The 14363-nt window shown below is 41.0% G+C and overlaps 1 protein-coding gene across 1 annotated transcript in view; it reads right to left on the bottom strand.

The window, feature by feature from the left end:
• CCDC178 (coiled-coil domain containing 178) overlaps positions 1–14363 on the bottom strand; it is a 302851-nt gene that overhangs the window by 162790 nt on the left and 125698 nt on the right. Inside the window, exon 15 of the mRNA XM_026647335.2 lies at positions 10867–11026. Within this exon, the coding sequence (XP_026503120.1) occupies positions 10867–11026 (160 nt within the window). The remainder of the gene's footprint in view (positions 1–10866; positions 11027–14363) is intronic.

Raw genomic sequence — 14363 nt, forward strand, 5'->3', positions numbered from 1 at the left:
CACAAAGTATATTTTTACCCCTAACATGCACCGATAACTCAAAAACTGCAGAAGAGAATTTCTTCCAACTCTAAGGACAAAGACCAAAAGTGTTTTCAAAAGTTTCTGAGTGAGAAGGTAAGCACAACCTTCACTATCAGACACCATATGAAGTATAACTGGTAATTGTTCCCATTTTTTATATCATAATTGTGACTGTTACAATACTATTAATCTATATTTACTGTCAGGGTTGCTGTATTTTTTGCCATATGACTTGCCCCTCAGTGAGCCGTAAGACAAATCTGTTTTTTAAATTCCCATTGCCCTTCCCCTTTTTCATCCCTTCCATTCTCACTCAAAATGTTATTACCACCATGGCACCCAGACTCCAGCTGTGCATATTCCTCAGGAGGGCAGGTGTATAACTTCCCCATAAGCCAATAAAATCAGACAGTAGGATGGTTATTTGGGTAATACTGTCAGCACTCCCCACAGGACACCATATAAGTCACATTCACAATATGCTAAGTCTACCCAGGAGCAGGGAGTGAGATTCAGAAGTCTATCTTGTAACATGGGACTCCCACATACCAGTGTAGCACACTGTTGGAAGCCACTGAGTCAACTAATTAAAGACAATTTTATAGCCAGACGATTTGTTACCCTTACCCTGCTCACACACAAAATAGCCTAGAGGGAGTTGTGGCTCTCTGCAGCTTTTAAAAAAATATCCTCCATCTTTTGACACGTATTGAAATGTAAACTCCTGTGTTTACATGCACATGCTATAATCCATCTTTAAACAACATTAACGTTGATTAAAATTATTTTTTGTAAATAACATATGGTGGCTGTTCTGAAGGTAACACCTGCTGACATACTGAAAGAAATAGCTAGAAGAAAAACAAGATGACCTATATAGACCTCTAATAGATCATAAAAGATAACTAATATATGTTATATTATTAAGCAAACAGTTTGGTCTGATATAGTTTTTCCTTCAATATTTCTTAGTACATTCACCACAAGGAGAGGTTACTTACCTTTGAATAACTTGAGATGTTTTGACTCTATGGGGGCTCCATTGTAGGGTGCGCACACGCTTGTGTGCTCTCAACCAGAGAGTTGGATTAGCAGTATCTGCAGGTCTGTGCCCACACACCACATGGCCTCATGCTTCAGAGTGAGGGCACATAGGGAGGAAGGGATCCTCTGTTGCACCAGTTCTATCTCAACTACAGAATTAGGGTACGTCTACACTTACCGGAGGGTCCGACGGCAGGCAATCGATGTTCTGGGATCGATTTATCGCGTCTGGTTTAGACGCGATAAATCGATCCCGGATCGATCCCGGAAGTGCTCGCCGCGACGCTGGTACTCCAGCTCGGCGAGAGGAGTACGCGGCATCGACGGGGGAGCCTTCCTGCCGCGTCTGGACCCGCGGTAAGTTCGGACTAAGGTACTTCGAATTCAGCTACGTTATTAACATAGCTGAATTTGCGTACCTTAGTCCGAAGTGGGGGGGGTAGTGTGGACCAGGCCTTAGACTCCCTGTAGTAGAGGAGGAGGGCAGGAGGTGGAGTTCCCAGAGGGACAAAACATCTTGAACAATTCTATTTACTGAAAATTAAGTAATCTTTCCTTCTTTTTCAAGTACGTGTCCCTATGGGTACTACACCGCAGAAGACTCCCAAGCAGTAACTCAACGTGGAGATGGGAACTGAGGGGGGTAAATCCAAGATGGTGCAGAAGACAGCATCACCAAAGGTCACATCAGTGTTGGATGCAGATAGAGTAGTGTAATATTTAGAGAACAAGTGAACTTAAGACCAATTTGTGGCCCTGTAAATTTCAGTGATGGGAACATCATTGAGGAGGGTAACAGAAGTGAATTGAGCCCTGATGCAATTTGCTGACACTCTGGGGAGGGTGCTTGTATCCCAGTAATCTCATAACAGGCTTGCAACCTGAAATCCACTCTAATAATCTTTAAAAGGAGATTGATTGTCCTTTCATTTGTTCAGAAAAGGATATGGACAGCCTAGGGGAAACCCCGAAGCATTTACTCCTATCCAGATAGAAGGGTAGTGCCTCCAAATATCCACAGTGTGAAGGTTTGTCTCTTCTCTGGAAGAGTGAGGTATGGTGAAGAATACTGGCAGATTGATATCCTGGTTGATATGGACGTCTGATGAAACTTTCGTGATAAACCGAGGATTGGGGCGTAGTATGACCTTGTCACAATAGAAGGTAACATAAGTGCTCCAAGTTCTCCCCCCTTCTAGCTGATGGGGGCCATCAGAAGTCTGAAGGGGAGGGCACGATATTGATAACATTTTGAACCAGCAACAAACCACAGAAAATGTTTATGGGAGGGGTGCACAGCGACATGAAAATATGCATATTGAAGGTTGAGAGCAGTAAACCAATCCCATTGACTCAGGCAAGGGATTATGGAAGCCAGGGTCACCATCCTGAAATGCTGCAAAAGAACATAGGTAGTCATGTTTCTGAGGCTTAGGATTGCAGTCCAACTGCCCTTTGTTTTGGGAAAAGACAATTACTTACCTGTATTGAACCATTGTTCTTCGAGATGTGGGTGCAGACATATTCCACTTAGGTTTGTGCACTCCCAGAGCACCAAATAGGGAGAATTTTGCCTAGTAGTACCCAGAGGGGGGGTCCTTATGCCCCTCCCATGGGTACGTAACGGCGGCATCACCCTGACCCTCCTCAGTTTCTTTGCACTGAAATCCCCAGCTGAAGACTCCAATGCAAAGGGGTAGAGAATGGGTCGGGAAATACGTGTTCATCCACATCTCAAAAAACAACATTTACAATACAGGTAAGTAACCGTTTTTTCCCAGGTGACTCACAAGCAGTTCCAGCAGGAGGTGGGTTCAGAGTCTAATTAAATAGTGGGTGCAGGATTGTCTTTCCAAAGTTTGCATTCAATCTCGATGCTGTGGTGATAGAATAATATCTAGTAAAGGCTGAATTTGTGTAGATGTTGTCCAAATCAAAAACCATTTCCAAGTTACACAAGTAGGTGGCTATACCTCAAAGCCAGCCTGACTGGTCTATACTTCCCCGGCTCCACCTTTTCCCCCATTTTAAAGATGGGCACTACGTTAGCCCTCTTCCAATCTTCTGGTACCTCTCCTCATCCATGAGTTTGTAAATATTCTTGCCAGTGGCGCTGAGATTTCTCCACCTAATTCCTTCAGTACCCTGGAGTGAATACCAGCAGTCTCCACTGATCCAAATTAATTCAAATTGGTCAGATCTTTGACATGTTCTTTACTTATCCCGATTTGCATCCCTTCTCCTTTATTGTCTATGGTAACTTCGCTAGTCATTCGGTCACATTATTTTTTGTGAGAAGACTGAAGCAAAGTAAGCTTTGAGCAGCTCTGCTTTCCTATCATCTTCTGTTACCAGTTCACCTTCTCCACTGAGCTGCAGACCCACACCATCTCTGATCTTTCTTTTTTGTCTGACATGTTTGTCTGAAGAACCCCTTTCTTATTGTCGCTAACATTTCTTGCCAGCTGTAACTCACTCTTTGCCTGGGCTTTCCTGATTTTGTCCCTACATGCTCACACTATTCCCTCTATACTTCCTTGGTGACATGCCCCTCCTTCCATTTCCTGTATGTATCTCTTTTGGTTTTTAGATAGCTAAAAAGCTCCTTGTGCAGCCACATTGGATTCCTGTGGCTCTTCTTATCTTTCCTCTGCATCAGAATAGCTTGATTTTGAGCCTCTAGTATTACATCTTTTAGGAACTGCCAGCCCCCTTTGACTCTTTTTCTTTCTAATTGGTCTTTCCATGGGACTTTGCCTACTATTTCTCTGAGTTGATTGAAATCTGCCTTTCTGAAGCCCAGTGTCTTTGTTTTGCTGTTGTCATGTCCTCCTTTGCATAGGATCTTGAATTCTAATATGGCAGTTTCTCTCATTAACTGCATCCATCACCAGGGAGTTGGGACTGGGGTGTGAAAAGAAATATTTAGCCCACCGACTGGCATATAATATTTTTGTCTGCCCATTTTGCAGATAGATGTGAGGATGGCAGCAAGTGTTTGCCACAAATTACGGGCTGGAGATAAGAGTGCCTCATTAATGGGCAGTGCTATTTCCCCACGTGGAGTGGTGTGAAGAATGTCCATCAGAGAGTGCCGGGACTCTCGTATCTCCTCTGTCAAGATGTGAAGAGATACTGCAAGTCTCTTCATTAGGTCCTGAAATTACCTAAAATTGTCTGCGTAGGATGGTGGTGTTGGCATCAATGCCTCGTCTGGGGAGAAAAAGATGTATGGGAAGAAGGTATCTGCTCCTCTGGAGGTGGCAGTGGACCCTCCTGATCTTCCTTCCATACCAGAGAAACATGCAGCACTGGTGACTATAAGTGCCGTGCTGGTGACTGGGGAACTTCCAGACATGGTCTCTTGAGGGCAGGAGCCCTACACAATTGGTCCCCCATAGGTTGTCCAGGGATCCCAACAGTCCCACTGAAGAAGTGGGTAGGAGAAGGGACCCCAGGGGAATTTGTATTCAATGGGCATGTGGCAGCTTCTGGAGTCCTTGTCAGGGTTTGCTTCTGAGGCATCGGAGAATAAGCTACTGAAGACTTCTGAGTCCCCAGTCACCCAAGGAGGGGCAGTAGGCATCGGTGCTGGAAATGCTACAGGAGGTTGCAGCATAGATAGGTGGATGGGTAAGTACCAGGGGCTGAACACTTTCTGGAACCTGAAGAGAGAAGGTGGTTGGTGGGCACAGAGGTACTGTGGTAAACACTCATATAAAGGGGTGACACTGGTTCCTCCAAAATGAAGAGGTCTTCCTGTGAGAGAAACCTAAAGTTTTCAGGAAAGCTTTGATAATGTATAGCCTAGACCGGGGGGGGGGGGGGTACTGGAGACCTAGTTGTGGGGACAGGAAGGGAGTTGCAACTGGTGCCAAAGGAGCTGTTAAAGTGGGATCTCTATGCTCCAAGCATATATGATCCGAGGTATCAGAGGAGGAGCAGAGGTAAGAGAGGGCTCCATATGAGTCTGAGTAACAGACAGTACCATTGCCTTGGACTTTCTCACGTCCTTGGATTTTGATGAGTTTCAGTGCCTCAATGGTGCCGGGGAAGATGACTTTTATCATTTCTTGCTGGCTGGCTTATCCTGAGACGTCTGTTTAGATGGTACCAAGGGCCCAGTGCCGATACCTGACAGAACCTCAGAGGTACCCATTCTGGGATATGAGGTCTTCTCAGAAACAGTTCTAAGAAGTGACTTATCTCTTTTTCTTCTCTCAGGAGAGGTAGACTTTCTTTTCTTGGCATGTTTTATCTCCAAAGAAGCCCTGGGAGGTGCTGAAATACTCGGAGGCGGTGGGGGAATTCAAACCAGATGGGCCTGAGAGTTCCATGAGGAAGAATTTCAGCTCAGCTTCCTTTGCAAGACCTGCTCTTACACTCCATACAGACTTTGCACTTGGGATGGGACAGGAGAGTCTCTGAGACACCAGAGAGAGATATAATGCCCATTGCTCTGGGGACAAAACCTTTTGCAAGTCTGACAGTCTTTGAATCCTGGAGCCTTCGGCATACATCAGATATAAGGCTGAGAGGGCCAAGGAATCAGTCCTGGAGATTGGGGAAAAGAAAAAAGGTAGGTGGAGACACCCCCTTCCCCAAGGCATACATTTGTGCCAAATATCTTAATAATACAAAGAAATAAAATGAATAACAGAAGAATGACTATGTAGTTGCTAGGAAGCAGCAGACATGCAGATACTCTGTCTCGAGCTGCAGGCATCTGAAAAGGAACTGGAGGGGTGGCAGGTCTGCTTCTCCTTATGTGCCCTCGCTCTGAAGCAGCAGACCGAATGGTGCACTGGTGCAAACACTACTAATTTAAATCTCCAATTGACAGCACACAGGTGTGTACACCTCCTACAACGGAGCACCCATAGAAGAATGATATCGAAAAACCTCCATGATATTTTATTTCTGTAATATGCACTGCTAACATAGATCATTCTGCCTAGTGCAGAATACCATCTGCATTAGTAATGCTAGCTGATGAAGCATCATATCATGATTTGGCATTAAAATTGGTTGAATTTTTCCAGTAGAACTTTTTATCATGCAAAATGCCTAAAACTTACTTCTGGACATTTCATTTTATAGGAAATTGTTCTCTTTCAGATTTGGAATGAAACAAATTTCAAAATCACAGAATTTACAGTGAAATGGAAATTTCAGTTCCTGCACAGCTCTACTTGGTATTTCTAATGTCAGTAATTTCCATCATGTACTTTTGATTTGAAAGAGAAAGCCCTGCCACTATAGAAACCAACTGGTTCCAAACAAAGCATATTTGTATATACCTGGGGAGGTCTACTTCAATTTTAGAGGAAAAACTGATATTTGTAAATGCAAGTTTAAAAGCTACCATAAAGAAATATCCACCTATTATTAATCACCCTAGTATCACAAACCATTGTAATTAATTAATAGAACAGAACACCTTGTAGGAGAAATTATTGTGCGTTAAGGATTTCTTTTAGCAGAACACTAATATTAATGAACAGAAATAGACAGTGATGCCCATTGCTATCCTTTGACAGAAAATATAAAATTTCAGTATATCTCTGGATGCTAAGTGCAACAGAATTTATTCCAGATTATTACCTTCATATGTAATCAAGTCTGTCTGATGGGTATATGAATCTGCATTTTAGAAGTACATGGTTAGGGTTCATCCAATAGCTAGACCTAAATATGGGACTAGATTTAAGTTTGGGAAGGGACAGGGAGGGAGTTTGGTTATTCGGGAATTCTTGCTCCAGCTTCAAAAAACAGAATACTCCTCCTTGTAATTATTTTAATTGAAAGGATACTAACCATGTAAGTAGCAGGTAATAATATAATCTGAAATGTATTTGTGCTAGAGCTAAAATAATAGCATTCCAAGGGATCATCTTGAAGAGTATTTTTTGGAAATATCTCTTCAAATATGATCCCAGTGTCTGTGATGGGATCCTCAGCTGTCTATGTGTTTATACCAGGGGTAGGCAACCTATGGCACGCGTGCCAAAGGCGGCACGCAAGCTGATTTTCAGTGGCGCTCACACTGCCCAGGTCCTGGCCACTGGTCCGGAGGGCTCTGTATTTTAATTTAATTTTAAATGAAGCTTCTTAAACATTTTAAAAACCTTATTTACTGTACATACAACAATAGTTTAGTTATATATTATAGACTGATAGAAAGAGACTTCTAAAAACGTTAAAATGTATTACTGGCACGCGAAACCTTAAATTAGAGTGAATAAATGAAGACTCTTCTGAAAGGTTGCCGAACCCTGGTTTATACCATGCACATCAGTATAGAATGTAAGTATATATGTTAGCATAAATTTTGGGAAAGAACACTGTTTTGTATCTGCAGAATGTAAGGTTTAAAGAAGCTATTACAGCACTTAGATCCTAAGATATTTGGGGCAGGCACGGTCTTTTTGTTTTGCTTTTGTACAGCCCTTGTACGATAGGGTCCTGGTCCTTAACTAGGGCTCCTAGGTGTTATAGTAATGAACATAAATAAATATAATAACCATCGAGCTGGCGTGTTTCTCGTGGGGGTCCCACCAGGATCGGTTCTTTGCCCTACACTGTATAATATTTTTAACAATGACCTGGAAGAAAACATAAAATCATCACTAAATTGGAGTTGATAAAAAATTGGAGTTGACATAAAAATTGGGGGAGTAGTAAATAACGAAGTGGACAGATCATTAATACAGAGCGATTTGGATTGCTTGGTAAGCTGAATGCAAGCAAATTTATATGTTTTAATATGATTAAATGTAAATGTATACATCTAGGAAGAAAGAATGTAGGCCTTACAGAATGGAGGAGGGACTCTATCCTGGGAAGCAGTGACTGAAAAAATTGGGGGATTGTGGTAGATAATCACCTGAACACGAGCTCCCAGTGTGACACTATGGCCAGAAGAGCTAATGCAACCCTTGGATGCATAACCAGGGGAATCTTAGTAGACATAGAGAAGTTATTTTACCTCTGTACTGGGCACTGGTGTGACCACTGCTGAAATACTGTGTCCAGATCTGGTATCCACAATTCAAGAAGGATGCTGATAAATTGGAGAGTTCAGAGAAGAGTCAAGAGACAGCTCCAGGCATGCATTTGAACTGGCAGAGGTGGAAGTTAAATGAAGATAAAAGACTGATCAAGCATAAGTGAGGACACCAAAACAGAATTAAGAGAATGCCCAGATGCCCTGGGCTATGTAGAAGGTCAGACTAGATGATAACAGTGGTCCCTCTAGCCTTAGAATCTATGAACAAGTATGCCTGTAAAAGCCATGGGAACATTTTGGGCCCTGTGTATGCAAGAGCCAGGCCTTTTGCAGTACACAAAGGGATGACAGCTACCTGGACAGACATCCATTAACTGCAGTATGGAGGAAAGCATTAGCTTGAGTGGGGCACAGTCCAGAAAATGGTATGTCAGCATCTGGAGTTCTGGAAGGTTTTGATTCCCAAAGGGGCCCTAGGTGGGGCTTGACATTGGAAAGTTATGGCCTATGCCCGTAGTACAATGGAAACTAATGGGACAGTTGGAAAATATGAGCTAAACCTTTCCTACGAGTAATTTTCAGGAGACATCAGAAATAAGGTGGATGTCTGGATTTACAGGCAATTTAATGGGGCATTGAGCCCACAAGATGGCGAGAGAACAGGAAGCAGGTCACAGAATGTTAAGCAGGTCATAGAATGTTATGGGACCAGCTCATGCCACTTCTGCACTCCCTGATGGGAAAATTACATTCATCTAATATCTCAACTATTCATTTAAAGGAGAATGATTTTAGGATTTTCAGGTGAATTTGAGTCAGGATTTAGCAGGAATGTAGGCTGAATTACCTAGTTGCATCTGGGCACAAAGGTAATTGATGTCAAATGCATGCAATACATATATGATGGAAAGCTGTCACCTCTGCTTGTGTGGATTGAGCCCAGAGGACTGTGAACCAAAAGGTCAGATTCTTTTTGGACATTGGTGGCACAGTGATCACAGCCAGGAAACCAGGAACAACGTTCCTGAACTTTACAGGGAAGACAAGTGAGTTCTTCAGATATGGGACTGTTAGGTTGTTGTAAGAACTTACAGATTGGATTGATGGGAGGCAAATACCAAGCTCTGGGCTCAGGGTTACAGCCAAGTTATTCAGTGGCATCCCTTGTGGCCAGTGCAGGTGAGACACTCCAAGGGTCCTGCTCTCAGATGTAAACATGAGATACGGTTGGATCCTATTAGTCTGCAGAAAAAGGGGAAACCTTAAGTATCCTTCATGTGTATCCTCATGCCCCTTCACAGGGACAGAGCAAGAGGGTGAATCCCCAGGGTTAGGCTGAAGAGGGGCAAGCCTGAATACTGGTTATTTGACATGTTATCCATTTCACACTGCACTGATCCCAAATAAATGCCTGGTATTTGGGGGTTCTCCCATTAAAGTTAACAGTTAATGAAGTTGCAAAACTTCTACTTTTAAATCTATCTCTGTATCTATGTTCATTCTCCTGTGTGTTCTGATCAACACAGGCTTTGTAGAAACAAACAAAACCAATTGTTAAAAAACATAATGGGCCTTATTCTCTACAACACTGTACCAATGCAACGTGAGCACAAAGCACTACTGCCACTCTTGTGAGTGGAGTGATTTGATATTTCACATTCACATGGATTACTTTGCACAAGTGTAAATACCTACCATGTGCAAAGGCAGGAGAGAAACAGGTCCAATGTTAACTGAAATGTTTCATAAATTGTTTTGGTAATATTTGAATGAAAAAAAATCTTACTTTGATTTAAACAGTCCCCTGGAGTGTTTGCAATTAAAATACTGTACAGTATCACTGTGCTAGAACATCAAAGCTGGAAAGTGAAACTAACTAAAAATGACAGTAGAAGTGATTAGTCTATTTTCAAAGCCTATTCTGAGTGAAGTGCAAAAACTAAACAAGCAATATAGTGCTGAAGAGTACAATAAAGTAAATGTTTTAAATTCTGTCAAATTTTAATAATCTAAGATTGTTTTGAACATAATTGAAGATAAAAATATTAATCAGTGTTCTTAGAACCATGCAAATATTTTAATATCATTTGTATGCAAAGCACAACAAACAGAAATTAAATGTTGTCAATGACAAAAAAGAAACAAGGTAATTTTTCTTTATCTTAGATAGAAAAGTTAAAATGTGAGAATAATTCTTCAATATAGAATTTAGGGAATTTTACAGTATCTGATCTTTCGTAAGAGTTTTGTAGCTAAAGCAACTGTATTTTCTAAACGTCTGCTTCACTAGGCCCTGATTTTGCAATTAACTCTACACAGGCTCAGGGGGTCCATCTGCTTGGTGCCAAATACAGCATCAGTGCTCCAGTCAAATTTCATATAGAAGATGCCATTATGGAATATCTGTTGCCTTCCAATTTATAAAGTGATAAAAGATTTAGCATGTTCATTGCTTTGCAGAACAGAGGTCAGGAAAATGGAACGGGAAACACTTAACAAATTAAACATACATGTAAAATTAACACGGCAGAATCAAATTAATAACTGTATACTTATCCTAAAGGAAGTCATTTAGGAATGTCAGGACCAGATCCTACAGTCCTAACACAGAAAAATAGCAATGGACATCAATAGAGGGTGTTACTTGCATATTGCCAAGAAGATTGTGCCCTTATATACTGAACATTTAATAAAATTGTGCTAAAGTATTTAAAAGACGTCAGTAACTAACCAGGTTTAAGTGATGCCGTTTTACTTCTGTTAAACAAAACAGTTCTAATGGTACCCACCTTCATCTCTTCCAAATTTTTCTGTCTAGTCCATAGTAATTCTCCATATGTTTTTTCCTCATGCTGTATTCTCTTCTCATATTTTTCTAATTCATTCTGGAGGTAATCAATTATCATCTGATTTTTCTCCTGCTTACAGCTAACAGCACTAAAATTTTCCCTTTAAAAGAAAAACGTTCTTAATTAAAATTAAAATACTATAAATATTAAAATTAAAATATTATAAACTGATTTTTTAGTCTTACTTTATATAGTTTAATATTTAATTTTACTGTAGACAAAAAGACAGACAAATCTCACATATGTTAAGATCCATTTGAAAAACCATATAGAACCATGTGATAGATATAACTTATGTTCTTTAGAATAACCTCACACGTACTCTGCCCACTACTCCATCTCCATCAGACTACTAACATTTAAAACTCTCAGCAACTTCAAAAAAAGCTTCTACTTTAAAAATATCAGCTGTCCTGGGAAAGGATCACTTTCCCCTCACATATGAAGTTTTCCTCTAAAATTATACTGGGGGTGTGAGATGCAGAACAGTCTAATAATCCCAGGACCAATATCTGATGACTCACCAGGGATAGAAATGAGAGCTTTTAACCACTGAAAAAAGCTTTCCAGTGGGATACAGTGTTAGTTTCTAGACCTGGTCAGTCCTTGGACATTTCTTCTTAAAATTGCACCTTTTTGATTAATATAAAAGGTATGTTAGGCCATCTTTAGAGGTTTCTAAAATGTATTTGTTATAATTTTCCTTTTCCTCAGAGGTCTGTACACGAGTACTCATGTTATTAATGGAGCCACATTTTCACACAAAAGGATATGAAAAATAAAATATAGCAAATTAGGGGTCCTATAGATAATATAGTATTTGATCATGTAATTAAAGACTGTCATAATGCATATACACAAGGGGACAAATAAACCTTAAGTCTGGCATTTCCTAACTTTTTAGTGCTTTACTTTGTAACCTAAGGCCTGGTCCACACTAACCCCCCACTTCGGACTAAGGTACGCAAAGTCAGCTACATTAATAACGTAGCTGAATTCGAAGTACCTTAGTCCGAACTTACTGCGGGTCCAGACGCTGCAGGCAGGCTCCCCCGTCGATGCCGCGTACTCCTCTCGCTGAGCTGGAGTACCGGCGTCGACGGCAAGCACTTCCGGGATCGATTTATCGCGTCTAGACAAGACGCGATAAATTGATCCCAGAAGATCGATTGCTTACATCCGGACCAGGAAGTAAGTATAGACGTACCCCAAATGTTGTTTTAAAATAGCTTTTTTGTGGGAGGTGGGGTAATGCAATTTCCTTCATTTTTTTAAAAAAAAAGCAAACTGAAACACTCAAAAATTCCTTCATGTATAATCATGGTGATCTCACATGTGTCATCAGCAGTTCTGGAAACTTTAGATCCACTGCACAGACCTCTCCCACTTACTAACAGCATATCTGGTAGCAGTAGTAGAACTAGCCACTAGCGAGGAATGAGACACATACTTTGCCAGTGGGATTTACAGCTATCTGCTGAAAGCATAGGAGCGCTGAGATTCAGGAATTCTGGGTTCAATTCCAAATTTTGGAGGAAAGTATATTCTATTGGTTATAGACCCTTCTGCCTTGTTTCCCCCAGCTTGCCCCTGTCACCAGCATGTGCCCCTTAATCTGTCCCTTTGCTCCCATTTCCTTCTCCTTATGTTCCAGGCACATTATGTAGGCTGTTAGGTACAGGGAAGGAAAAGGTTCCAGCATGATTAAGTATGCACACTTCCAGTTCCCTTAGCCAACACCTGGGGTTCTATCTCCCACTAATCCAATCAAACTTGCCCCTCTCAACTCCCAATGAGACAAGAGGAGCTTGGTGCAGTTGGCAATGTGGTAGGTTCTTGCTTAGAATTGCTAGTCCTATGCATTTTCTATAGGGTTTTTGTTTTTCCCAGGGAGAGTGAAAGGCAGTAAGGTTTTTCAAAATGGTTCACCATTTTTATTGGGTTGCCTTGATGGGCTTTAGGGTGGGACTCTGTTTTCCTTAATTAGTGTGTTAGCATAGGGATTTGTGGTAGTCTTTTCAGTTACACAGTTGCCGCTACTCTGGAAATTTTTTAATTTTATAGTACTGTTGTTTTAGTACTATATAGGTCAAATTTTCTATTTTATTCTGGTAGTTTATGTTTAGGCTTTTGCTATTTTTTTTTTTTGCAGTTAAACAGTAATAAGTGGAAGAGGAGATCAGATAGAAGTGTGAGAGAGTAAGCTAGAAAGTAAGCAATAGCCATGAGTGACGTCAGCAGCAGGAACCCCATGTCCCCAGTTTCTCCACCAAGCCAGGCAGGAATCAGCACCTGGAATCAAGGGCTGTTGCCTCCAGCTGCTTCCCTAAAGTGTGCACGGTTTCTTCACAGAAACAGTAACTCCCATATCATAGGTCTGCTGATGAACAGGCTAAAAATCTATTGACGTATTTGAATGATCTTTCGTCACTTGGTCTAAGAGACTGAGTCAGACTCAAACAGGAAAGTTTCTTACATGCTACTTGCCTTAATTTTTTCAATATCTACACTAATCCTCACAAATGAGTTGATCTCTCTCCTCAAAGATGGGGTCAGTTCAAGCATTTTGAAGAGGATGCTGGGAACCTTAAGTTAACCCATCTTGCAAACTACTAGAAGAGTTCTTCTAAAGTTGTATAACAATCACTTAAACCAATCACCATTACACCCAAAAGTAAAAAAATGTAATCCAAATAGATAAGCATGTTTAATATTTAACCAGCTATACCACCCAGAAAATAATAGGAACTGGCTCCAGGGAAACCCTTCTTTAAGATATGTACATAAAATGCCAACTGCTGGGACAGACTATTAGAGACATTAATAGAATAAAAGAAATTAACAGGTAAGAAAGATTCCTTTTTTCTGCATACTCACCACTAATGGGAAATAACAATCAGCAAGAAGTAGCAAGCAATGAGAAAGAACCTTTTCCTTCTCTTTCTCCACCCCCCCCCTTTTTTTTTTTTTTTTACACAGGCTGTATGCTCCAATGATCATAGAGGCCATAGGTGCACTATCCTAGTTTTCCAGCAATTCACATGGGGGAGGAATTCCACTTGTGCTGTATGGTCTCTGTGCAGAGGAGAATGGTAAAAAATAGATGGGGAACAAGCAACTTCAATCATTTGGATCCAAGTCTTGGAAGTGGAGTGGCTTCAGATCTTTAAGAGTGAGATGGGATACCTGAGAAGCAGAGGCTCAGGAAATATTCAAAGTATTCTTTACAGAATTTCAAAATCAATGGTCTTTTTAAAGAGTAGGAATTGGAAAAAAGTTTGAGGAATCCCTCAGCAGAAGGAGTGCTGAACTCAATAACTATTCAGAACCAAAGAGTTACTGGAAGTGACAAAACAAACACTACAACCTTTCACTACCAACTTCAATTGCTCTTAAAGATTCTTGGCCAGAACCAAGGAATAGAGTTTGGGATACAG

Source organism: Terrapene carolina, unplaced genomic scaffold (genome assembly GCF_002925995.2).
Source record: "Terrapene carolina triunguis isolate 2854851 unplaced genomic scaffold, T_m_triunguis-2.0 Scaffold58, whole genome shotgun sequence".
NCBI classification, from domain to species: domain Eukaryota; kingdom Metazoa; phylum Chordata; order Testudines; family Emydidae; genus Terrapene; species Terrapene triunguis.